At 40.6% G+C, this 27,498-nt stretch overlaps 2 protein-coding genes across 4 annotated transcripts in view; both read left to right on the top strand.

Annotated features, from left to right (window-relative positions):
• The window catches only part of Samd9l (sterile alpha motif domain containing 9 like), a 31,333-nt gene extending 24,351 nt beyond the window's left edge, over positions 1-6,982 (top strand). For both annotated transcript variants that reach the window (XM_075953368.1, XM_075953367.1), the window contains exon 3: positions 1,973-6,982. In XM_075953368.1, the coding sequence (XP_075809483.1) occupies positions 1,994-6,730 (4,737 nt within the window). In that variant the 5' untranslated portion in view covers positions 1,973-1,993 and the 3' untranslated portion in view covers positions 6,731-6,982. The remainder of the gene's footprint in view (positions 1-1,972) is intronic.
• Positions 1-27,498, top strand: part of Samd9 (sterile alpha motif domain containing 9) — a 66,356-nt gene that overhangs the window by 24,328 nt on the left and 14,530 nt on the right. Inside the window, exons 2-3 of one of the 2 annotated variants that reach the window (XM_075953370.1) lie at positions 20,340-20,431; positions 25,662-25,741. The gene's annotated coding sequence lies outside the window, so the exon portion shown is untranslated. The remainder of the gene's footprint in view (positions 1-20,339; positions 20,432-25,661; positions 25,742-27,498) is intronic. The other variant, XM_075953369.1, reaches the window with a different exon arrangement.

Raw genomic sequence — 27,498 nt, 5'->3', positions numbered from 1 at the left:
ACCCATTCATGTTCAGTTTCTGTGAGTTTGTGTGTGCATTGGGCCTGCTGTGCCAAAACTTCCCTCTTTCTTTGGTGTCCTACCTCCCTTCTGGCTCTCTCACTTTTTCTAACATCTTCCCCCTCCTCCCTCTTACCTTTTATCTCACATAAGCCAGGTTCACCTTTTTCTCCTATTCATAATTCACCCTCATCACATATCCCAGTCCAATATCCCTTCTGGTGTCTTTCACCTACTATAATTTATTACTATAAATATTTTTAGTATGCTTGGGTAACTTGTATTATTTATATTTTTAATTCTTTCAAATGGATTAAATAATCTACCCTTCTATCCTATCATATCTCTATCCCCCTTTTTTCAAAACAAGAATTTTGAATCTATTTTCTTTTGTTCAACTTTCCTCCTGACCTTAACCACTAATATATAACCATTCCCTTAAACAATAACAAATTATCTATGGACCATTGAATGACATAAAAACACCCAACCCACCTTTTGGGAGTATTGGTATCATATTCTTAAAATTACTTCTTGCTGTCTAGGGGACAATGGCATCTTTAGGGGATCCTGAAAAGAAAAATTGGGGCTAATTGTCAAGTCCTGGAAGAGGTAGCTTTATCATTTGTTGTCCAGTCTCTGGAAAGTAGGGAAGTGAAGGGTTTGTCTCAGGTCCTGGCTAGAGTAGTCTGTGGGGCTACATCATCTCAGCTAGCCATTTTGAAATTATTCTAAGCAGTTTGGAGTCCAAATCAATCTTTAGGTGGTGTTTTTCAGTTAGTGGTGTTATCATATTCCTGGAGAAATCGTTGCTGTGGGGCCCCATCCTCCTTTTGGAGGCTTCAAAGGCTGCTGTTAGGCGTGCTTGTGGTTCACTGCAGAAAACTAATAGAACCTCAAACCAGAAATCATGTACAAAAAAGTAGATGAAACCCTTTTCTAGAATTAGTAATTACTCTATATAGCTGTTAATACTATGACAAAAAGTTTCAATAAATATGTTTGACACTTGGGTGAAAATTTAGATTACTGTGGCTGTAGGACTTATTTCTGGATTCTCAGGCCTATTCCTATTGGTTTATGAGAGATGTAGTAGGTCCTTCTGTTTGTGTGTTGCTTTCATTGGTTAATAAGTAAAGAAACTGCCTTGGCCTAGTTCTTAGGGCAGAACTTAGGTAGGCAGGGAAGGCAGAAGTGAATGTTGGGAGGAAAAAAGGTAGAATAAGGGAGAGACACCATGGAGCCACCAGAATCAGACATGCCAAATCTTTCCTGGTAAGCCACTGCCACGTGATGATACATAGATTAATAGAAATGGGCTAAACTAAGGTGTAAGAGTTAGCCAATAAGATGTTAGTGCTAATAGGCCAAGCAGAGATTTAATGAACACAGTTTCTGTGTGGTTATTTTGGGGCTAAGCTATCTGGGTGGCCAGGACGAACATGTGGCTCTTTTCCATGCAACATATGAGTCTGTTCTTATGGTAAATCCATGTTGCTTTTGTCACTATGGCTCAGAGTATAATTTGAGGTCAAGGATTATAATGCCTCCACATTGTCCTTTATGTTTAGAGTTGCTTTGGCCTATTCAGGTCACTATTCTATTTGCTGATCAATTTGAGTTTAGAATTTTTGAGGCTGTTCATTTAATTAAACTATTCTGAGAAAAGTGATTCTGCTACTAGAGACTCTAGTTTTAAATTACAAAATCCCAGCTTCCACACAGGCAAATCTAAAAAGGAAAGTTACCAAAGACAAAAATATTTGTCAGCTCACTAGCAGCTGCTGCTAATTTCAGATCACAGTTATGACCTGTAAAATGGACAAAAATTAGAAATGACTACCAAGCAGTTTTAAGTTACTCTTGAAAAATAATCATATATCTACATATAGTTTGTACAATGTTATAATTGGCTATGTAATTTCGATGATAAAATATAATGCTAAAATATTATTGTGTTACTTTTCCCAAGGAACAACTTTGAAGTTTTGACATGAGTGAAAAAGTTCCTCAACCTAATTTGGTCAAAGACTGGACCAAAGAAGATGTAAAAGAATGGATAACTGAAAACCTTAACATTGATGAGAAATATGCTCAAATCCTGTTCAATGAAGAAGTGACAGGGATGGTTCTTCAGGAACTAACTGAAAAGGATCTTAGAGAAATGGGGCTGCCACGGGGTCCAGCACTTCTGATAAAACGTATGTATAACAAACTGAATGATTCCCCTGAAAGTGACAATCAAGATTCCAGACAATTAAATAAAACAGAACGCTCAATTAAAAAACACCAAAAGAAGACCAAAAATGAAGAAGAAAAATCAGCTTCATCCAACAGTGACCACGATCTCAGTGAGACGGCACAGAACACAGAACAAGAAGGAAGTCTTCTGAAGGAAGATGTATTAAGTGACAGAGTGACTAAAGACGTGGTGGGCCATAAACCCAAACCAGAACACATGTCTTGCATGCCACATCCCTTTGATTCTTTCCATGATGACAAAAGATACATAGAACATTCTATTCTACAAGTTGCCGAAACAGGACCTCTCAATCTTAGAGACCCAGTACATGAATTCAAAGCCCTCACAAATACAGAGACAGCCACAGAAGAAGACATTAAGATGAAATTTAGCAATGAAGTCTTCCGATTCGCGTCAGCTTGTATGAATTCGCGTACCAATGGAACTATCCACTTTGGAGTTAAGGACAAACCACACGGAGAAATTGTTGGTGTGAAAGTCACCAGTAAGGACATCTTTATTAACCACTTCAATGGAATGATCAAAAAGTATTTTGAAGACAGTGACATCAAAGAAGCCAGAGCTTGTATTCGGGAACCAAGGTTTGTGGAAGTCCTACTGCAGAACAAAACATCATCTGATAGATTTGTTATTGAAGTAGATGTTATTCCCAAACATTCCATATGTAAAGAAAAGTATTTCTACATTACGATGCAAAGTTACACCGACAAAACATGGAAACAAAGCACAGAGAATTCATTGTTTGTGAGAGAAGGGGCTAGCTCTAAGAATATCCTGGCCAATGCCAAGCAACGGGATAGAGAGTTCAAAAACTTTCTAGAGAATTTAAAGTTATGGATAGCATCTAGAAAAGAGGCTGAAGAACACAGGGTGGTGGCTAAGAAAGAGAGTGAGGGACTAAAATTAGGGAAACTTTTGACCAGACACCAAAGCTCACTGGATAAATCTTACTACGACTGGTACATTCTTGTAACAAACAACTGTGCACCAAATCAAATCGAGCACTTAGATTTCCTAAAGGAAATTAAATTGTTTGCTGTGCTGGATTTTGATCCTTACTCTCAGATGAAGGGAGTGGTCAAAGCTTACAGAGAAAGCCGAATAGCAAACCTTCACCTACCCAGTCACTATGAAGAAAAAACTACCACGGTAGAGAAAATAACTACTCTGAAACTGTATGAGCAGCCCAGCTGGATCTTCTGCAATGGCAGATTAGACTTACAAAATGATTCGTGTCAACCTCTAGAGCCACATTTATGGCAGAAAGATAGAGCTTCTCAGGTCAGGAAAGTGATCTCGTTTCTCACAGATGAAAATATAATGGCAAGAGAAAAGCTTTTAGTGGTGTTTCTCTTACTTTCTCCAGTAGAAAGCCAGAAAGATCCCCTCATTGAAACTTTCTGTGCTTTCTATCAAGTTTTCAGTGGGATGGACAACATGTTGTGTATCTGTGTCGGCTCACATATCTACCAACGGTGGAGTGATCTACTACAAGTAAGACTGGAAGTCAAAGAGGATTTAGCAGAACATAGTGTTTCCACTTTAAATATAGAACTGGTCAACAATACTATCCTTAAACTGAAATCAGTGATTCAGTCTTCAAGAAGATTCCTGCCCTCCTGTGGTTCCTCCTCAGTTATCCTGGAGAAAATGGAGGAAGATATCCTGACAGCCCTGGAAATCCTCTGTGAAAATGAATGTAAAGACACAGACATAGAGAAAGATGAATCTGAGTTCCTGAAATTTAAGAAATTAAGAGAAGAACATTTTTATCGAGGAGGCAGAGTATCCTGGTGGAACTTCTACTTTTCTTCTGAAAACTATTCTTCAGCTTTTGTGAAAAGAGATGGCTATGAAGAACTTACTACTTTAATACAGCAGTGTGCAGACTCTCCAAAGCCCATATTTGCCAAAGTCATCAATCTATACCATCACCCAGGCTGCGGAGGCACTACGTTGGCTATGCATGTTCTCTGGGACTTAAAAAAGAAGTTCCGATGCGCTGTATTGAGGAACAAAGCAGCTGATTTTGGAGAGATTGGAGAACAAGTAAGCAAGCTGATCAGCTATAAGGCTATCAGCCACCAGGATTACATCCCTGTTCTTCTCCTTGTGGATGACTTCGAAGAACAAGAAAACACCTACGTTCTTCAGAATGCCATCAATTCCTTTATAGCAGAAAAGGGTCTGAGATATGAAAAAACTTTAGTAATAATCCTGAATTGCATGAGGTCTCAGAATCCAGATGAAAGTGCAAAATTAGCAGAAAGCATTTCACTAAAATACCAACTTTCTCCCAAAGAACAAAGAGCATTTGAGGCCAAACTACAGGAAATAGAAAAGGAACATAAGAATTGTGAAAACTTTTATTCCTTCATGATCCTGAAAGACAGTTTTGACCCAACTTACATACAAAATGTAGTGAAGAATACTTTGAAAGACCTGGACCCTCACAGCAAGAAAGCCCAGCTCATTTCTTACCTGGCATTACTCAATTCTTACATTAAAGATTCTACCATCTCTGTATCACAGTGTGAGCTATTTTTGGGAATCACTTACACCAATAAACATGGGAAACTTGAAACTGTAGAAAACAACATGGGAACCTATTCCACACTTCTAATACGAACAGAAGTTTCAGAATATGGGAGATATACTGGTATACGTATCATTCACCCTGAAATTGCCCGCTACTGTTTAAAAGAACTGGGAACGAGCTATGGAATGGATAAGTGTCAAATTGCATTGAATATGTTAGAAGAGAACATATTCTATGACTCTGGATTAGGAAGAGACAAATTTAAGCAGGATGTGCAAACTCTCTTGCTTACAAGGCAACGTAAAGAACATGGTGCCGAAACAGACACACTATTTTCCCCATTAATTGAAGAACTGCAGAATGAGGAAACTGAACAGATTTTGACTGCAGGAAGTGATCGGTTCCCACAAAATGCATTCATTTGTCAAGCTTTAGCGAGACATTTCTATATTAAAGAGAAGAACTTTAGCACTGCTCTGGTCTGGGCAAATTCGGCCAAAAGGAAAGCACCTAAGAATTCCTACATTTCAGATACACTTGGACAAGTTTACAAAAGTGAGATCAAACAGTGGCTGGGTAAAAATAAGGCCTGTAAAACTATTAGTGTGGATGATCTAACACATTTGCTAGAAATTGCTGAAAAGGCCTCCAAAGCTTTCAAAGAATCTCAGCAACAAACTGACAGTAAAGACTCTGAAACTGAGGCCTGGGCACCACAGAAGTCCCGAAGAAGATATGACGTATACAATACTGCTGGCTTCTTTGGTGAAATAGAAGTAGGTCTTGACACTATCCAAATTCTTCAGCTCACCCCTCTTTTCCACAAAGAAAATGAAACATTGATGGACGCCATGGTACAGTTTTTATCTGGAAAGGGGCCCATCCCTCCAGACCCAGAAGATGGCTATTATGCTGTTCTCAGTAACTTTGCATCGCACCTACAGAATTTACAGTCAGATTTGAAACGATGTTTTGATTTTTTTTTGGATTATATGGGTCTTCTGAAACCAAGAAACACCCCTAAAGAAATGACAGAACTCCTACTAATTAAGAAAGTCAGCAAGTGTTTCGAGAAATATGCAGATCTTTTCTGCCGATCGGCAGAATGTACCAATTTGTTACAGGGCAAAAATCTCTTACTCCAAGAAGAGAACTATAGGAAACGCATAGAAGCTATGAGAGCAGACACGTTTTCAGGGCTCCTTGAATATCTTAATCCAAACCATAAAGAAGCTAACAACATGGAAGATATAGTGAAATACTACACCTTCTTACTACAGAAAGGTCTAAACAAACGACTGACAAAGGAGACCCAAAATTTCATTTTGGCAAACATTATTCTCAGTTGTCTAAAGCCTAGTTCCAAGCACATCCTGCCATTCAGCACACTGAAAACAAAGCTCCGAGAAGTCCTGAAACTCGTGGGACTGAGCCATCCATATCCTGATCCTTATTTCCTGGCCTGCCTTCTCTTCTGGCCAGAAAACAAAGAGCTCGATGAAGATTCCGCCCTCATAGAGAAGTACGTCTCATCCCTGAACCGGGCGTTCAGGAGACAGTACAAGCACATGTGCAGGTCCAAGAAGCCGAGCACGCTGTTCTACCTGGGGCAGAAGAAGGGGCTGAACAGTCTTGTCCACAAGGCCAAAATCGAGCAGTACGTCAGTGAAGTACGAGATTCAAATACTTTCTGGCAGAGTGGAGTTGTGTGGGAAAAGAGGGAAGTCAAAGACCTCCTGCGCCTACTGGATGGTCAGGCTGAAGGCAAGCTAATCTCTGTAGAATATGGAACAGAGGCAAAAATAAAGATACCAGTGACTTCTGTGTACTCGGGTCCACTCAGAAGTGGAAGGAACATTGAAAGAGTGTCCTTCTATCTAGGATTTTCCATAGAGGGCCCTCTGGCATATGGCATAAAGGTCATTTAAGAAGGTACATCAGTCCAAAGATGTTAGTTTACAACCATCATTGTGCTCACTCTTTCTAGTCCATAACATTTGCATGACAATATTGGCTCGCTATAATCACAGTTCGCTTCTTTTTCTCTGGTCAGTGGTGGAAGACTCCCAGAGCTTGGCTCACAGCAGCATCAATCATTCCATAGCCCCAATATGCATTCCCAGGTTGATGGCTTCTATGAGTCACACTCTAAATGATCAATAAAATCTGTGTAAATTAAATCACTTTTCTGAATGATTTCTTCACTATGAAACCAGAGATTTAACTTGAAAGACCCCCAGAGTGGGAAGACTCTCACTCAAATCTCAGGATAACAAGACCCACCCCCACCCCCAGGAAATCACGAGAGACCGTCCTTGCTGCAGTCACAGGAGGTTTATTGACAGGACAGGAACCAGTGTACTGGGGCCAATATTCATTTCCCAAGCAGGGGTAGAGAGGTCGACCCCAAGTAGCTGGGAGAAAGGGTATTTAAAGGAAGAAACCATAACACAATAATCCAAAGGGGGTAGGGATGGCGTCATTGGAAAATTCGGAAAATACCAGTGATCATTGAAAAATTCCGAAAATATCAGTGATAAACACAAGGGAGTAACTCCCTGTTTCTCAAGATTATAATCTAATTTTATCTTCAGCTAGTTCCCGAAACAGAGTCACTGAACTGGCTAATCTAGATTTTTTATTTTTTTTTTCTCCCTGCTTAGATTTTTGGCTCTATTTTTTTCTGCTAGATTTTTGGCTCTATTTTGTCTGCTAGAGGGGTCTGGATTTATCCGGGTCTTTCAAACTAAGGAGAAAATGTAAGTAGTGCTAGAGAGACAGATTAACAGTTAAGAGCACTTGCTGCCCTTGCAGAGGACCTGAGTTCAATTCCCACCACCCATATCAGGTGCCTCACTACTGCCTGAATTGAGCACTATCTAATGCCCTTCTGGCCACTACGGACGCCTGTGCTCACATGCGTTTTCTCTCTCTCTCTCTCTCTCTCTCTCTCTTTCTCTCTCTCTCTCTCTCTCTCTCTCTCTCCTCCCTTACACATACAAAATTAAAAATAAATTTTAATCAAACTGAATTGCGGAGACCTCTGCTCTGGGTGGGCTGCTGGAATACGAGTGTGAATGTGTGTGTGTGTGTGTGTGTGTGTGTGTGTGTGTGTGTGTGTGTCAAGTCATCACCTAGGCAGGTTACTGTGCTTCAAGCAATCACAAAGGTTCCCTCACCTTATCTTGCTGATAGTAAAAGTTTGTGTGTAAAGTAAATACTTTGCTCCTCAATCTCCATCGAACCCTTAATACTTGCATAGGTGCACCCCTACCTCTTTACTTTAGGATGCAAAGGGGAAAAGAACAAAATTCAAAGCAGTCTCTTATTTAAATTCATTCCATCCTAAGCCCCAATGAGCCTGCTCCATTGTCCTTTCTTGCTGCATTCGAAGGCAGACTTTTCCTCACCTAGATTTTAGATCCCATCTCTTTCTTGCCTTCTTTTTTCAATGTATACAGTTTTACTCTCTGTATTTCTCAACCTGTTCTGGGTGCTTGCTATTCTCCCCCAACACTGCCTTATTTTCACCTAACAATCTCCAAATATCTATTCTGATTTGTCAGTCACAGTTCTATTCCAGAATCACCTCCACCAAGAGCTCTTTTCTTGCCACCCCAGTCCCTGCTTGACTGGCTTCCCCGTGGTCTGTACCCTTTCTAGTATCTTTCTAGTACAAGGAATGGCAGAAATTCCTTCCCAAGTATCTAGTAGCCAAGATAGCCTCAAACAGCACTCCAGACATTGGAATTTGAGAGCTAGCCATCACCAATGAGCTACATGGTAAAAGGTATATAGATGGTAAATGGTAAAACATACATACATATTCTCAGATGTAACGTAACTTCTCCAGACTTCATGCTTCTTGACACCAAGGGGTCGGGTCTCTTATTTCCACTGAATCTGAAAGTAACATAGCCCAAAAACACATCCTATTTGTAGAGGCCACAAGTGCAGCTGCCTCTATTCCTAACTGCGTCCCTCCTCCACATTACACTTCTCCTCTATTAACAGACTCCCCCAAGTAGCAGTGTTCTCTGGAGCATCCTGTGGATGTAACTTTATCCTTAAGTTCCTCACAAAGTAGCCAAGACCAGACTGAAGCAGTTATAGTCACACATCCCAAGGGAAGACATAGAGGGGACTTTATAAAGAAAGGATGAAGAACTTCGGATGTTCCTGTGAGCCATAACTGTCTTTATGTCCACAGGTTCTAGGTCTTGTTATAACAACAACAACAACTAAAATTGAAGACAGACTCAGAAAGGAACTCACGGCCAATTTGTTGGGAATTAGCAAGAACTGACCAGGGAGGCCAGGGAAGCTAGAGATCTTGGCAGCTGCCAGGAGGAGAAAGATGGAAGCAGGGAAGTAAGAGAAAGTTAACAGCTCAAACAGAGGACCAGACAAACGATACACCCTGGATGATAAGGGGGACACGCCAGGGACACAATAGAACTCATTGCTGAGGGCCTTTGCTCCTACTAACTTCTACTGAAGGAGATAAAATTGCCCTCCTTCCAGAGAGACCCAGGCGTTGGGCATAACAATGACAACCGATGAAGAAATATTTAACCTCAATATTTATTTTAGCATTGCAGCAGTTACGCTGGGTCTCCTAAAACATCAGATGCGTCTAACATAATAAAGAAAACAGCTGTGTTTGTCACTCCCATTTATAGTCTGTTGCCTTGGAATTAGTTTAAACTTCTGGCAGCTTTGAGCCTGCCATTGGTTGATCTTTGGCCATCAGGGGAAAGCAGATAATGCATCCTTATCACTTATAAAACCAATCCTGGTTTCTTTTCTTTTCTTTTCTTTTCTTTTGGTTTTTTGAGACAGGGTTTCTCTGTAGCTTTGGAGCCTGTCCTGGAACTAGCTCCTGTAGACCAGGCTGGCCTTGAACTCACAGAGATCCACCTGCCTCTGCCTCTCAAGTGCTGGGATTAAAGGCATGCACCACCCCCACCTGGTCCCAGTTTCATTTTAATCTGGCCACAATAAAAGCTAGGGTGGGAAAAAAAGCAGTTTGGAGACTTTTCATTATAGCTCTTGAGATCTACTTCCTTTAAAAAACTCTAGTTTCCAACTCTGAAGATTATCATTGTTAACTCGACATTGAAGAGGCAAGCCTCTGGGCACAGCTGAGAAGGGCTGTCTGGATTAAAGTTGGCTTCTGGGGCAGTCTGAGTTCCTGGGCAGGGAGTGGGGACTGTGGGCTGTACAAAAGGGACAGGACAGGATGAACACTATCATGCATACAGGAATCCATTGCTCTCTGTTTCTGAGTGCATGCGGCGTGACCAGTCCCCTCCACCTCTGCAACTGTGACTCCCCGGTCGTGGTGAACTGGAACCTGGAATTGGAGCCTAATAAACTCTTCCTACGTTAGTGTCTTTCTGAGAGTATTTTATCACAGCAACGTGGAAAGAACCCAAGACACCTATTGCTAGGATTTCTGGCCCCATAGGTTTCTCTGTCTTTGCAGAAAGCCCTATCAAGTTGAATTGAAGAGACATAAGAGGTGTATTGAATAAAACATCTCCTGGGTGGGTTCTCCGGTCCTAGAAATTTAGGCCAGAGAAGCCACATGCCGGAACTAAAGCAGGGAGATTATATAGGTTGTGTGGGGGGGATTATATAGGTTGTGGGAGGGAATGATACTGTGTCCACCACAAGCTGGACTTGTGCCCAAGTATGGTCCAGAGCTGAATGCTTTAGGTAGGAACTTGCGCAGTTGGCAATTCCAGGAAAAGGACTGCAGTAGCTGCCAAGAATGAGGAACTGGGCTTGTTGGTGCCTTTCCTTTGTTCAAAGAATCTCGGGGATTGGCTGATTTGGTGCAGGAGTTAGAAAAACAGAAATGGGCTTTCTAGATCAGTCAGGAGTGAGCCGAAGGTCGCTGCCAAACACCTATCTAGCAGGGACTCACCGACCACTGATCATACTGTTTGTCTTAGAGGAAAGTAACTTACTGAAACCCAAGTGTCTTACATGGTGCGTGGAAAGCAGATGGCTGTAGCTGGTCCTTTTGGCCCTTTTCTTCCTGCCAGCATCCTCTGCCACTCAGAGGTCATATCCCCCACCAGGATGTTTCAGAGAGGACTAGCCTCTGCAGAGGTCCCATTTCAACAACTATGTGATAGGCTAAATTTTGCTTATATCTTCCGAGTGTGATAAGGTCCAGGCTACCCTGGAAGGAGAGCAATTGTATATTCCATCAGTAAAAATTACAAGAAATAATTGTACTTTTCCTTAAAAGATATAGGCAGAAGGATCACTCCACCCCAACTACAATGAGGTTTTATGATATTATGTGGGGGAAGTTCAGCATCTCATTTTAGAGCACTTTTTGCTTTGGCATACAACATCTGAAAGGTTACTAAAATACTTTATCTTAATGCCTCTGCCTCCTGAATACTGGGTTAAAGACATGCACCACCAATGCCCAGCCAGGGCTATACTCTTACAGAAAACTGATTCTCCCTTCCCAAGCAGCTATCAAGCATCAACAACTCTTTGCCTAAAGGTAGAACTTTGTACCCACACCTCCTCTCCACCCTAACATTTGGTTTGGCTGCTGGGCAGTGGTAGTACACACTGTTAATCCCAGCACTCAGGAGGCAGACACAGGTAGATCTGTGTGAGTTTGAAGCCAGCCTGGTCTCTAGAGTTAGTTCCAGTACAAGCTCCAAAGCTACAGAGAAACTGTCTTAAAAATACAAAAGAAAAAAGGAAAGAAAAAGAAAGAAAAGGAAAAAAGAAAAGAAAAAACAGAAAGAAAAATTAAAAAAAAAAACAGATTCAATGCAATGCCCATCAAAATCCCAGCAAAATTCTTCAAAGACCTCGAAAGAATGGTACTTAACTTCATATGGAAAAGCAAAAAACCCAGGATAGCCCAAACAATCCTGTACAATAAAAGAACTTCTGGAGGCATCACAATCCCTTACTTCAAACACTACTACAGAGCTACAGTACTGAAAACAGCCTGGTATTGGCATAAGAACAAACAGGAGACCAAGGGAATCAAACAGAAGACACGGATATCAATCCACACATCTTCTAACATTGATTTTGACAAAGAAGCAAAAAATATCAAATGGAAAAAAGAAAGCATATTTAACACGTGGTGCTGGTATAACTGGATATCAACACATAGAAGTATGAAAACAGACTCATATCTATCACCATGCACAAAACTCAAGTCCAAATGGATCAAAGACCTCACATAAAGCCAGCCGCACTGAACCTTATAGAAGAGAAAGTAGGAAACACACTTGAATGCATTGGCACAGGGAACCACTTCCTAAATATAACCCCAGCAGCACAGACACTGAGAGAAACAATTAATAAATGGGACCTCCTGAAACTGAAAAGCTTCTGTAAATCAAAGGTCATGGTCAACAAGACAAAATGACAGCCTACAGAAGGAAAAAAGATCTTCACTAACCCCACATCAGACAGAGCTCTGATCTTCAAAATATACAAAGAACTCAAGAAATTGGACACCAAAAGAACACATAATCCAATTTTTAAAAAAATGGAGTAAAGACTTATAGAGAGAACTCTCAACAGAGGAATCTAAAATGGCTGAAAGACACTTTAAGAAATGTTCAACATTGTTGGTCAACAGTGAAAGGGAACTCAAAACAATTCTGAGATTCCCTCTTACACCTGTAAGAATGGCCAAGATCAAAAACACTGATGACAACTTATGCTAGAAAAGTTGTGGGGAAAATGGAACACGTCTGCATTGCTGGTGGTCATGCAAGCTGGTATAACCACTTTGGATGTCAGTGTGGCGATTTCTCAGAAAATTAGTAAATAACCTTCCTTAAGACCCAGTAATACCACTTTTGGGTAAATATCCAAAGAATGCTCAATTGTACCACAAAGACATGTTCTCAACTGTGTTCATAGCAGCTTTGTTTGTCATAGCCAGAACCTGGAAATAACCTAAATGCCTCTCAACCAAAGAATGCATAAGGAAAATGTGGTATATTTACACAATGGAGTACTACACAGCAGAAAAAATAACAACATCTTGAATTTTGCAAAAAAAAAAAAAATGGATGGAGCTAGAAAACATTATTTTGAGTGAGGTAACCCAGACACAGAAAGACAATTGTCACATGTACTCACTCATAGGTGGTTTTTACACATAAAGCAAAGAAAGCCAGCCTACAAACCACAATCCCAGAAACTTAGACAACAATGAGGACACTAAGAGAGACTTACATAGAACCAATCTACATGGGAAGTAGAAAGTAGAAACAGACAAGATCTCCTGAGTAATTGGGAACATGGGGATCTTGGGGGAGGGTAGAAGAGGGGAGGCGAGAGTCAGGGAGGGGAGCAGAGAAAAATGTAGAGCTCAATAAATATCCATTAAAAAAATCAGGAAAATATGTGGTCCGGCTGAGGCTTGCACAGCTCTTGTGAACTCTGTTATGAGCACTGTGCAGCAGACATTCTGTATCCAAAAGGCCTTGCTTCCTTGTAGCTATCTACCACCTCTAGTTCTTGCACTCTTCCCCCCCCCTTCCACATTAATCCCTAAGCCTTTCAGAAAAGGAGCATGATATAGATGTGGGAGATTCCCGCAAATGCTATCTATGGCCTGCAGAGAAATGGTCCATGTGAGGGCGGAAGAAAATTGTACTCAACATGCCTTAGTTACCCATTGTCCTTTCCAACTTCAAGAGTCTGGCTCTGAGCAATCTATTTCTGACATATTTTAACACAGTACAACTTTGGAAAAAAGTTTCCTTGTGATAATTATCACAACAAAACTTAAAGTATGATTCCACTGAAACTTCTTTGCAAAGCAGATGTCTTTTTCAGAGTACTTCTTCCATAAGTATGAGTGCTATTTACTGTGAAGCAATGCTCAGGATAAAGGTCTAAGGAGGAAGGGTCTGGGAAAAGCTTAGTAGTAGACTTCCATAAGAGTGGTTCTAGAGCCCGGCAAGAATCCCTGCTCCTGTGCTGAGCAGATCCACACAGGTGAGTTAGTGACCGCGCGGCCTGATGTTTCCGGGGAACTGAGTACAGGCCCCATCCATTTCTCTAAGCTTTTCTGGCCATCCAGTGGGGTGTTTCCCAGCTCCTGGCTTTTTTTACCACATTCCAGTCTGCACCCAAGAACTTCTTTTTATCTGTGAGGTCCTTGGATCCCCCAACTCAGCCTGCTTGTGGCTGAGAGGTTGGGGAGCCAGTGAGAGTGTCCCTGCTGCTGGGCTTCTTTGTACCACCCCACTCTGCCTCCCAAGGCTGCCTTTGCATCTGTGAAGTCCTTGGAGCCTGGCAAGAGGCCCTGCTCCTGTGCTGAGCAGACCCAGACAGAACAAGAAAACTCCCAAGTATACAGTAAGCCAGAGCAAAGATTAGATCAAGATACCAAGGCTCTGATGGCCTCATTAGAAGGAAGAGATGGGTAGGCACCAATGCAAGAATTCTTCCAACATCCTGAAAAGCAACATGATAACACCAGAATCCAGTGAACATGCAACAAGAGACTTGAATATCCTAAACCAGAAGAAATAGAAAAATTCGACTTTAAATGTAACCTTATGAAAATGATAGAGACCCTTAAATAGGAAGTGACAAACTCCCTGAAAGAAACAGAAGAGAAGACAAACAAAAAGTTAGAAGAAATTAATAAATCCCTCAAAGATACCCAAGAAAACAAGGAAAAAATCAATCAAACAGGAAAAGAAACAGTTCAAGACTTGAAAACCAAAATGAAGGTAAAATGAAGAAAACACAAATTGAGGGATGGTTGGATATGGAAAATCTCGGTAAATGAACAGGAGCTGTAGAAACAAGTATAACCAACAAAATACAAGAGCTAGAAGAAAGAATCTCAGGAACTGAGGATTCAATAGAGGAAATAGACTCATTGATCAAAGAAAACAGCAAATCCAACAAATTTTTAACACAAAACATCCAGGAAATCTGAGACACCATGAAAAGACCAAACCTAAGAATAATAGGCATAGAAGGAGAATTCCAACTCAAAGGCACAGAAAATATATTCAACAAAATCATAGGAGAAAACTTTCCCTATCCAACCTAAAGAAGGATAGTCCTATGAAGGTATAAGAAGCTTACAGAACAACAAATGGACTGAATAAAAAAAAATCCCCTCACCATATAATAATCAAAACACAAAACATACAGAATAAAGAAAGAATATTAAGAGCTGCAAAGGCAAAAGGTCAAGTAATATATAAAGGGAAACCTATCAGAATTAGACCTGACTTCTCAATGGAAACCATGAAAGCTAGAATGTCTTGGATAGATGTGCTGCAGACACTAAGAGACCATGGATGCAAGCTCAGACTACTATACCCAGCAAAGCTTTCTTTCATTGATGGAGAAAACAAGATATTCCATGACAAAAACAGATTTAAACAATATGTAGCCACAAACCTGGCCTTACAGAGAGTACTAGAAGGAAAACCTTAACCCAAGGAAGCCAACAACACCCACAATAGCACAGACATCAGACAACCCTCCACTAACACAACTCAAAGAAGAGAAACACACAAACACTACCACCAAAAAAATAACCAGAATTAACAACCACTGTTCATTAATATTGCTTAATATTAATGGACTCAATTCACCTATAAAAAGGCACAGGTTAAGAGAATGGATACGAAAACAGGATCCAACATTCTGCTGTTTACAAGAAACACACCTCAACCTCAAAGATAGACATTACCTCAGAGAAAAGGGTTGGAAAAAGGTTTCCCAAGCAAACAGACCTAAGAAATAAATGGGTGTGGCTATCCTAATATCTAACAAAATTGATTTCAAACTAAAATCAATCAGAAGAGATGGAGAAGGACACTTTATACTCATAACAGGAACAATTCATCAAGATGAAGTCTCAATCCTGGATATCTATGCCCCCTAATATAAAAGCACCCACATATGGAAAAGAAACATTGCTAGAACTCAAAGCACAAATCAAATCCCACCACTAATAGTAGGAGATTTCAACACTTCTCTCTCTCCAATGGACAGGACAACCAGACAGAAACTTGACAGAGAAATAAGGAAACTTACAGATGTAATGAATCAAATGGACTTAACAGATATCTATAGAACATTACACCCAAACAGTAAAGCATATACCTTCTTGTCAGCATCTGATGGAACATTCTCGAAAAATGATCACATACTTGGTAAGAAAGCAAACATCCACAGGTACAAAAAAAAATTGGAGTAACCACATGTGCCTTATCAGATTATCACGGAGTAAAGCTAGAATTTAACAACAATTCCACCCCCAGAAAGTCTACAAACTCATGGAAACTGAACAGTCAACTAGTGAACCACCCCTGGGTCAGGGAAGAAATAAAGAAAGAAATTAAAGTCTTCCTTGAATTTAATGAAAATGAAGACACAACAAACCCAAAGCTATGGGACACTATAAAAACAGTACTAAAAGGAAAGTTCATAGCACTAAGTGCTCACATAAAGAAAACAGAGAAAGCTCACATTAGAGACTTAACAGCACACCTGAAAGCTCTAGAAAAAAAGAATCAGACTCAACCAGGAGGAGTAGAAGATTGGAAATAATCAAAATGAGGGCTGAAATCAACAAAATAGAAACACTGAAAACAATCCAAAGAATCAATGAAACAAAGAGCTAGTTCTTTGAGAAAATCAACAAGATTGACAACCTCTATCCAAACTAATCAAAAGGCAGAAAGAGAACACTCAAATTAACAAGATCAGAAATGAAAAGGGGGACATAACAACAGACACTGAGGAAATTCAGAGAATCATTAGGTCTTACTACAAAAGTCTGTATGGCATAAAATTGGAAAATGTAAGAAATCGACAGTTTTTAGATAAATATCATATATCAAAATTAAATCAAGACAAGGTGAACAATTTAAATAGACCTATAAATCGTGAGGGAATAGAAGCTGTCATCAAAAACATTCCAACCAAGAAAAGCCTAGGAAAATGGTTTTAGTGCAGAATTCTACCAGACCTTTCAAAAAGAGCTGATACCTATACTCTTTAATGTGTTTCACATAATAGAAACAGAAGAGTCACCTAAGAGATGCCCAATCATACTACAAAAGCATTTGTTCAACTATGTACATAACAGCATTATTTGTAATAGCCAGAACCTCGAAACAACCTAGATGCCCCTCAGCTGAAGAATGGATAAAGAAAGTGTGGCACATTTATACATTAGAGTACTACTCAGCAGTAAAAAACAATGATATCTTGAATTTTGCATGCAAATGGATGGAAATAGAAAAAACTATCTTGAGTGAGATAACCCAGACCCAAAAATATGAATATGGTATGTACTCACTCATTAGTGGACTCTAGCAAAAAACAAAGGACATTGAGACTATAGTTCATGATCCTAGAGAACCTAAGTAATAAGGTGAACCCAAAGATAAACATATATAGATCCTCCTGGAAATTAGAAGGAGACAAGATCACCAGGAAAAAGTTCGGAGCTTGGGGGTGGAGATCAGATGGGGGAAGGGGAGAAGGGAAGAGAGAAGGGAGAAGGGGGGTTGGGAAGAGCTTTGGGGATGTGGGATGTTTGAGACGGAGGAAGGATGGATATGGGAGCAGGGAAGAAGATATCTTAATTAAGGGAGGCATTGTGGGGTTGGCAAGAAGCTTGACTCTAGAGGGGTTCCCAGATGTCCACAGGGATGTCCCCAGCTAGGACCCTGGGCAGTGAAGGAAAGCTAGGACCCTGGCCTTTTCCCATAGTCAGACTGATGACTATCTTGAATATCACCATAGAAATTTAGAATTAGGAGGCTTTAAAAAAATAACATAGAATAAATGCAGGAAGAAGACAAGGCAGTTATGACCACACTTACTCCAGAAAGACACAATCTAAAACAAAACCACTAAACATCTAAAGTGCAAAGAATAAATAAGAAAATAAATGATATTTTAAAATAAATAAAATTAAATAGAAAATATTAGAATAGCTGGTGTGTGTTAGTTAATTTGGAAAGAAAATTCAAGGAACAAGGCTTTTCTATGGAAGAGATACTTTGGTAAGAAAGGATGCACTGATTAAATTAGCCAGGACAGGGAAGTCTGGTCATATGTTTGATTTAGAAATCATTGTGGTTTTGTTTGTTTTAATGTTGTGTGCTGTCTTATCATAATGTGGTGGTCTTCTATATTAATACTTTATTTTCTTTTCATTACTGTTTTTTATATTGAGCTATACATTTTTCTCTGTTCCCCTCCCTCCTTCTGTCCTTCAACCCTCTCCCATGATCCCCACACTCCCAATTTACTCAGCAGATCTTACCTTTTTCTCCCTCTTATGTAGATATATGTATCTCTCTCTTAAGGTCGGCTTTGTTGTCTCAGATCTCTTGGGTTGGGGACTGTAGGCTGGTTTTTCTTTGTTTTATGTCTAAAAGCAACTTACGAGTGAGTACATATTATTTTTGTCTTCATGCTATTTCTCCTGGTTGCCCATGGGAACTAGAGGGAAAGACCCTATTGTTGAAGACATCACACATTTGGATGTAGGACATGGAGAATCAGGAGCTGAGCTAGGAACTATCTGTGTGTGCAGAGCTTCTGCTGTCTTTTTCTCAGAAATAACAAATATTTCTCCATTAATAAGGTCCTTTGACTTTGAATTCTCCAAGTGATACTTTTAGACAATCTGAAGTAGTCAAAACAATCATTTAGCATCTATTAATCACATATGTGTGTATGTATATGTGTGTGTGTGTGTATGTGTGTGTGTGTGTGTGTCAAACTTTCCTTGCAGCACTGCTCTTTGATTGGCTCATTTAGTATAAACACTAATGACAAAAACAAAGTGATCTAGTGACATGTTAGAATTGTTATGAAAATCTTGGTTTCTTTGAAATTGATATGCATTCAGTGCTATAATCTGTAACTTCTTAAAATTTGTGTTTAAAATTGATTCCTCAGGACCTAAGTTAATGGTATCTTGCAATGGAGCCTTTGGAGATAATTAGGATTATATGTGATGATGAGGGCACTTAACTCTCATGGTATCTGTAGTAGCTTCATTAGATGAGGAAGAGAGACCCAAAGGAGCAAGCCTGCTCCACCTCTGCCAGTACTGCTCTGTCTTATCTGGGGACATAGAGATCCCAGGCAGCCAGAAGGTGCCCCCCAGGTGCAGCTTCTTCGCCTGGGACTTCCTAGCCCCTGAAACTCATAAGGAACACATTTCTTTAGTTTATATGGCACCAACTATAGCAACAGAACATATGATAAAACAATATTAAATATGATAAATAAAAGAGCACTGAACCAGGGGTTCAGTTGAACAGAATCACTCTTAGTTTGCATGAGGACATCTGGGCTCCCTGCCAGTCCTTAAAAATTGAGATTTTTATTATAGCAATGCAGTCACAGACCTGTTGCCTTTCCTCATCACCTTTTCGTAACCCACAGTGAAAACCCTCCCAGTTAAGGACATCTTAAGGAAATACAATTGTATCAGATTTAGCTCCCACATTATATATTGGGTCACTAAAGTTGTTTTATGTCCCGAATAATATTCCTACTGCTTGTGAGAGAAAACCCATCCATTAGCCAATGAACTTGCAGATGATTTGCATGACTTGGCTCTCTCTCTCTCTCTCTCTCTCTCTCTCTCTCTCTCTCTCTCTCTCTCTCTTTTAATTTTCGCCTCCTCCCCACCTCTCATTTCCCTCCCCCTCCCTCCCCTCTTCCCCTCCCTCTCCAGTCCAAGGAACAGTCAAGGTTCCCTGCCCTGTGGGAAGTCCAAGGTCCTCCCTCCTCCATCCAGTTCTAGGAAGGTGAGCATCCAACCAGGCTCAGACCGAAAAGCACACAACACAACATCTACTCCTCTTTGTTTTGAAATTGAAAAAAAAATCTTGAAAATCATATGGAATGACAAAACATTCCAGGTCCCTTAATTCCCAAACTATAGTCCTCCCCTGGTTCTGACATGGCTTGTAATCTTTCATCTTTCCCAGAAGTCGCTTAATTTTTTTAATCCCAGAGAATTTAGACAACAATGAGGACCCTAAAAGAGACATACGTGGATCTAATCAACATGGGAAATAGAAAAAAACAAGACCTCTTGAGTAAATTGGGAGCATGGGGACCTTGTGAGAGGGTTGAAGGGGAGGGGAGAGACAGGGAGAGGAGCAGAAAAAAAATGTAGAGATCAATAAAAATAAAAAAAATTAAAAAGCTTAAAAAATAAAAATAAAATGAGATTTTTTAAGTCTTTGGGCTTTACCCAAACCAACCAGAAGGTGGCAGAGTGGCTACTAGACAGAAACCAAACAGAAAAAAAAGCATTTCAGGAAAAGGTCTCACATCAGAGAATCGAAACTGCGATGGAGACAGCTTTATTTTTTTTTCCACTTCCTTAAGCCCTGTCAGCGTCAGACACACCCTGGTACTTTTCAGCCGGCTTGAGCTGGTACCAAGGCAGAAGTACTATGTGGTAAAGCTTTCATCAAGACTAAATGAAGGCGTTTTTCTCTGACTTCTCAGGAGGAATTAAATACAGACACCAGACATTTGTTTCACCAAAATGGACAGTTTTTCACTTTTTTTTTAATCATAGAAGAAATTTGAACATTTTGGTAAGTACAAAATCTCTCCTATTATTGTTGTTATTATTGGTGTCTATAGCAACTGCTTATTGAACAGGCAGAAATGTGCTTCGTGGCTAGAAAGTTTAAATGTGCTTTTAAACAAAATTATTCTGAACCCAGATCGTCTGAACCTTGCTTGTTGAGAAAGGAGTCTGCTTTATATTAGTCACAGCAGTCTGTTGAGATGCAGTTGGAAATCAGGGACACTTCTACTAATGTCTCCCAAAGAAAAGCAGCATCTTCAGAAGGAAAAATAATAAATGTTTTAATGATTACATTTTTGAAATACACAGTCCCCAACGTCACTCCAAGGACAGGCAGTTTAGACATGGAGTTCTTGACAGCCTTTTGGAGAGTAATGTCAGATCAGAGGCATCTTTGAGAGACAGGAAGGGCTGATTTGCAGGTGCTTCCTCTTCTAAGCTTGGAATAGGGGTGCTTCATGTCCCTGGTGGGAGTAGGAGGCTTATGTCTGATTTCCCCCCAAAGTAACTGATGATGTCACTCAAGGGGAATATGTTGCTGAGTTATGACCTCCTTCAGAAAAGCTGACAATACAGGCAACCCCACTCATCCAAGGTGTGTCTGGATTTTATATCTGTGTGATCCTTCAGAAAACCTGACCACACACAGTCAACCCCACGCATCCTAAGTGTGTGTCGGGATTTTATATCTGTGTCATCCTGCAGAAAACCTGACCACACACAGTCAACCCCACGCATTCTAAGTGTATGTCGGGATTTTATATCTGTGTGATCCTTCAGAAAACCTGACCACACACAGTCAACCCCACGCATCCTAAGTGTGTGTCGGGATTTTATATCTGTGTCATCCTGCAGAAAACCTGACCACACACAGTCAACCCCACGCATTCTAAGTGTATGTCGGGATTTTATATCTGTGTGATCCTTCAGAAAACCTGACCACACACAGTCAACCCCACGCATCCTAAGTGTGTGTCGGGATTTTATATCTGTGTGATTCTTCAGAAAAGCTGACCACACACAGTCAACCCCACGCATCCTAAGTGTGTGTCGGGATTTTATATCTGTGGGATCCTGCTGCACCTTTCTTTTATAAACAAGGGGCATCCGAAGAAACTCTTACTACAGAAAGAAGTTTGTCCCCTAGAGAACTCTCCTGAAGTGGCCTCTTTGGTGGCACAATTACAGCTGCGAAGTAGCAATGAAAATGATTTTATGGTTGGGGGTCACCACAACATGAGTAACTGTGTTAAAGGGTCACAGCATTAGGAAGGCTCAGAACCACTGCTCAGGAGGAAACAGTGTGAAAAGTGAAAACTGTTCAGTTGCATTAGCTAGGAGTGAAAACAGTGGAAATTCACCCCTTTAATTTTATTTGCTTACTTTCTCAACCAAATATTCCAGCCTAGATCTCCATGCCTCCAACTCTGACGTGGAGACTCAACATTATACTCTGATATGTTTATGGCATGCAGCTCAGGCACAGATAAATCACCTAACTCATGACTCCACCTTGTACTTTTATGATACTACACCCAAAGGGGTGGAGACCACATGTGTATAACTATGAAAGGCTTTCACTGATAACATTTAGAGAGACTCCTGGTGTCCTGATAACGTGTGGCACCACAACCTTGGGCCTGTACTCAGGAGCCTGGGCACAGCAGGCAGCTGGATGGCCATCAGGGCTCACTCTGTGTCTCAGCAGTGAGAGGGCAGCAGAGGCGGCCCAGACAGAGCAGAGAAGGCAGGTAGTATTTGAGCTCAGAGCTGGACAGTTGCCTGTGGGTACATGAGGCTTTGCTTAGATATGGGAGTAACTAGTGGTCAGTGGGATCAGGTGTCAGACAGTTGCAAAATCAGTCAAGGCACAGTCATTTCCTGACCCTTTCTTCCTTGCACAGAAGTCACATCAACTGTACAAGGGGAAGCAGTGACAGAAAGGAGATGGCAGTTCTCTGACATTCACACAGCCCTTGTATCATGTCTGGGTCATTTCTGTTGAGTCCCAAAGACTTTCATGCACAAAGGTGCAGTCAAACGATGTGGAAATTGATGCTCTTAAGATCTATGTTATCTTACAATTCATTAATCGAGCAGTATTGGAAAGGTACAAGGGCAGGGAAGTTGGAGGAGGCCAAGGTGGGCTGCTGTGCACAGACAGGATAGTATGTATCCCCGATGTCCAGTGTCCTTCAGAATCTCCCTTTTCTGTTCAGGCAATACTAAATCTACTGGAATGTTATGAATTCATAGAAAATAGTGCACCTACCAGGTTATTTATATGTATGAAGCTTAGGTTGGAAACAGAATGCATAATGAATTATGCACCTCTGTCAGGAAAGAAAAGGAAGAATGTTGCCTTAAAACAAGGTCAACCAAGTGATAAAAGTTACTGCAAGGACCTCTAAAGGGGAAGGCAATAGCACTGAGCCGGCTTCAGTCATTTGGAATGTAATTCTAGGACTTCTAGAGTGATGTGCACCAACCCTGCGATGCAATGGGAGGTGTGTATGAGGAACTTGCTGCTCTCAGTCCCCTACATGGTTAGCAGAAGAACACTGACATTGTGACAGAGGTCATCCACAAGGTTCATGTTTAAGAACCACGCCATCCACCACAAATAAATTAGATGTACACACGTGTGTGCACACACATACACACACACACACACACTCATGGTGTTTTAAGTATGCTTATAATTATGGGTTGGACTGTCCTTGTCTGTGTGCAGCTAGGGACCATGGGTTAGATTAGCCAGTGAGGTTTACATAGAACACTATTCTGTCTGCTTTTCTGAAATTTAAAGTCAAACAGAATACATGACAACGCCCTAATATAAGGATGAAGAGATGGCTCAGTGGATAAGGACAGCACTTGCTGTGTGTGCAAGTGAAGAATTTGAGTTGGAATCCTAAGCTTGCACTTAATAAACCCAAGAGTAGAGACCTGCCTGTAATCCAAGAGGGCTGTGGGATGGAGACTGGGAGATGGGTGGTTTTTGCTTGTTGCCAACTTACCTGTGGTCTGGGAAAGAAAACTTCACTCAAAGGAATAAAACAAAGCAGTGGAACAGGACTCCTAATGTCTGGAACCACACAAGAGCAGGCACACACACACGAATGCTTGCCTAGGCATGCATGCACACACATTTAATGCATAAGCAAAAAATTTAAATACTATTTTAAAAACAGTATTTTGTATGCTGACTAACAATGTTAGTGAAAAAATGGACAGGAAGGACCAGTGGGCGTTGTCAAAGGACTTTCTGATATGCTGGGGTTGTAATTTCAGGCAGCTTAAATTCATAGTGTAAGAGTTCTCTTCACTGAAATCAGTCTCATTATTCAGGAAGTTTATTCCACTTCAAAGTCTGCAAGTGAGACGTGAATCTTTCTATTAGACTTTCACCATGAAAGGAAATGTGGGGACACAACCACAGCACAGAAAGAAAGAGAGAACAGAAAGAGAGAGAGCGAAATAAGCCACAAGATATATCTAAGAATATTGGCTAGAAGCAAGTTTGTCACCTAACAAACTGCACAAATATGGATGCAATGTAGTTTCAGGTTGCAATCTGGTGCCTGGCGAGGTGTTTGTACTTACTCTTGTCTATGGAGCTGTATTAATGGGAGGGTAGATACTTCTTCAATTCCTTCAGTTGGTGTTTGTTTTCATGAACTGAAAGTCTAACCCCAGGTCTACTACTGCGCTATATCCACAAGTAGACAAGGTTGAGGTAAAGTTTTAGAGAGGTCAAGGAAAACAATATTCAGAAGTGTGAGTGGAATAAGCAAGTTGAAGCTGGTCCTGAAATCTGTTGAGAAGTACTGACTGTTTGATAAAATGAAGACTTGAAACCTTGACTTGAACTCATCATTACCCTCGATTTCGGAGCAGCCTGTGTTGTGTTTCAGTCATCTGTTTAATCCATCATGTATTTTAGAGGCATCATCGGCTTCTTGAGTGAAGGGTGATTTATGTGACAGGGGCTTCTCTCCATGATACAGTTCCACACAGTCATTTAAGTAGCTTCCCACGTTCCTTGTTCCCGTTCCCAGAAAGCACACCCCTAAGCAGAAACGACGCTTTAGATTGCCTCTGCCTGTCCTTGACTTCATGGAAATACACTCATACAGTGTGTTCTCTGTGTCAGTGCCCTAGCTGCCTGTCGCTTGAATTCTAATTGGTCTTAATAATAAAAACCTGGAGTCAGATATTGGGGTGATTGCTAAAGGCTCAAAGAGACAGTGCAGCCAGCCGCTAGTGAGACCTTTTACCTCAACCAATGGTCAGTCTGAAGGGACGATCTTGTCCTCAGACATCTGAGACTTTGTCCTGTGACTGCAACTGTCTCCACCCAATCTCAGACTGCATTGAGCTCCTGTCTCCTTCTGCCTTACAACCCTCTCTCCACCCAGCCATATCACTCCTGGCTCCACCTCCCTGTTACTGGGATTAAAGTTATGTATTCCCAAGTGCTGGGGTCACCTTTGTGTGAGCTCTGTTTCTCTTTTAGACAGATTCAATCTTATGTAGCCCAGGGTGACTTTGAGCTAACAGAGATGTGCCTCTGCCTCCCAAGTCCTGGGATTAAAGGTGTGTGCCACCACCCCCTGGCCTCTAGTGACTTAGCTCTGCACTCTGATCTTCAGGCAAGCTTTATTTGTTAAAACCTCAATGCTCTCTCATGTGTGAGAACTCTCTCTTGTTGCTGAATCAGCACTTTCAGTCTTTCTGTTTTAACTGAAATTGTTGACTTATGAGGCGAGTATATACTTAATTTCATGAAAATATTTAAACTGTTTTTCTGATTAGGTAAAGCAATTTGCATTTCCACAAACACTTTCCAAAACCCCATTTACTCCATGCTTTCACCAACATTTTTGTTTACAGGGTTTAACGCCAGCCATTCCATTGGCATGAGTTATGACATCCATGCAGTTTAATTTTTAATGTCTACAATTGGCTAAGATTTTGGAGCTGCTGTAGACTCCAACCTACTGCATCTATCCACATGGATGGCAAAAGTCCCGCCGATTTGTCATCCTCCAAGTCGTCCTGGCTTGTCCTCAGTTCCAAACCAGAATCGGCAAATTGTCCCCAGTTCATCCGGGTAGAGACCTTTCCATACCCGGACTTGAACACACTCCTGCCATGTTAGCTGTCTTCAGCTACACATCCCAAAAGTCTAAGCTTTCCAAACACGTGAATCTTGTTTCTTGTCACTCTAGTGGGAACATCAGTGACCTCTGTGATCCAAGACCTTACCCTGGCAGTGGGAGTCCTTTCCCTGACTCTTGAATCAGCTTTGGTAAGTCATGTATTTCCTCTCACTTCTCACAGTTTATCCATGTAAAGTTGGTTGCAATATCCTCTGATTCACCATAATTTTGCTGCAACATCTGGTAAGTTGTTCCATCGCTCTTTCATTCCTGATGGTTTCTTCCACATGTGTCAATTTTATCACCTTGTATTGAGTATCACTTTTTGGCTTGGTTGGGTATCTCCTTTTTGACTGTGTTTCCTACTTTTCTCTCTAAATTTCTTCCTTTAACTGTTTTCTTCCTCTTTCTTCCCTATTTAAGCTTGCTGTGTTGTACTTTAAACTCACTAAATTATCAGTCATTCTTTTATTTTTATAAAAACATCAAATCTTGTAAGTTTCATAGACATTGATGGTACTGTTTCTTTCCTGTTTTGATACTCAACATTTTCATGATTGTTTATTTTTAAATAATTTCTCTTTAAAGCATTCCTTTCTAATTTTGCATAGTTTTTAATTCAACTTTTGTATGCAATCACCACCATCTGAATGCAGTTATAAGAAATAATCATATAGTGAATATACCTTTATCAAGGGTCCCTAATGGTAAAGTCATTCAACACTACAGTACAACACCACATTGGCATTTGGACATTCGAAACACAAGCAGTGCAACACAGACATTTCTCCTTTGCGTCTTTCTAGCTGTGCTCGTTCCTCATACTCCATCTTATCTTTACTCAATAGCAACTAATCTGCTGTTCATTACAATGGCCCTGCCATTTCAAGAATATGTGTAAGTTGCGGTGTACAGACTGTGACATCAGGGGCTAACTTTTTTCCTTCCACAGAATTCTCTTGGGGTTTATGCAGGTTATTGTGTGTTGTGGTTTGGATATAAATATCCCTTGGAGGCTCATGTGCTGAAAACTTGGTCCTTCAATGTACAGAAATACTACATCTTAAAAAGGGTGCGGATCATCCAGACTCTCACAGAATACATGAATTAATCCATGGATAGAATTGTGGTTTGATAGCTATATTGGAAAGGGGTAGAAACTAAAGGAAGTGGCCTAGTTACAGGAAGAGTGTTCGTAGAGGCATGCTTTGATGAGTTTGTTTAATCTACCAGACTCTTCCTCTCTGACTCCCTCTCCCTCTCTGCTTCCTGACTGACATGGAGTAGGCAGGTGTTTCCCACTGTGCCTTTCCTCCATTATATTTCTGACCTGACTTTGCTAAACCTGACCATCTCCAGTTCCACCTTTTCTTTTGCAAGTGACATAATTTTGTTCTGTGATATTTCACTATCATTGCTTACAGTTTCAGAGATAAAGGACTACTTTTTATCATCATGACAGGGAACCGTGCCTGAGAGCTACATTGTGATATGAAGGCCAAGATAGAGACACCGAGCTTGGCATGAGCTCTGGAAACCATTCCCATTAACAAAGCCCACTCCCATTAACTCTGTCCCTCCAACAAGGCCACACCTTCGAATCTTCCTAATCTTTCTCAAATACCCATGATGACAAAGCATTCAAATACATGAGCTTATGGAGCCATTCTTATTCAAACCACCGCAGCCTCTATTATTTTGAAATATGTCCTTCATATCCCTTGTCTCTCCTGTACTTTTATCATGGAAGTGGTGTTGGATTTTGTCATTGGTCTTTTCTACATCTGAAATGATCATGTTTTTGCCTTTCAATCTATTTATATGGTGGGTTACATATATATATATATATATATATATATATATATATATATATATATATATATATATAAAGACATCCCTGAATCTT

The sequence above is a fragment of the Microtus pennsylvanicus genome, chromosome 19 (assembly GCF_037038515.1).
Source record: "Microtus pennsylvanicus isolate mMicPen1 chromosome 19, mMicPen1.hap1, whole genome shotgun sequence".
In the NCBI taxonomy this organism is placed as follows: Eukaryota; Metazoa; Chordata; class Mammalia; order Rodentia; family Cricetidae; genus Microtus; species Microtus pennsylvanicus.
Note: the sequence above shows the minus strand (reverse complement) of the source record. Positions and strands in the feature narration are given on the sequence as shown.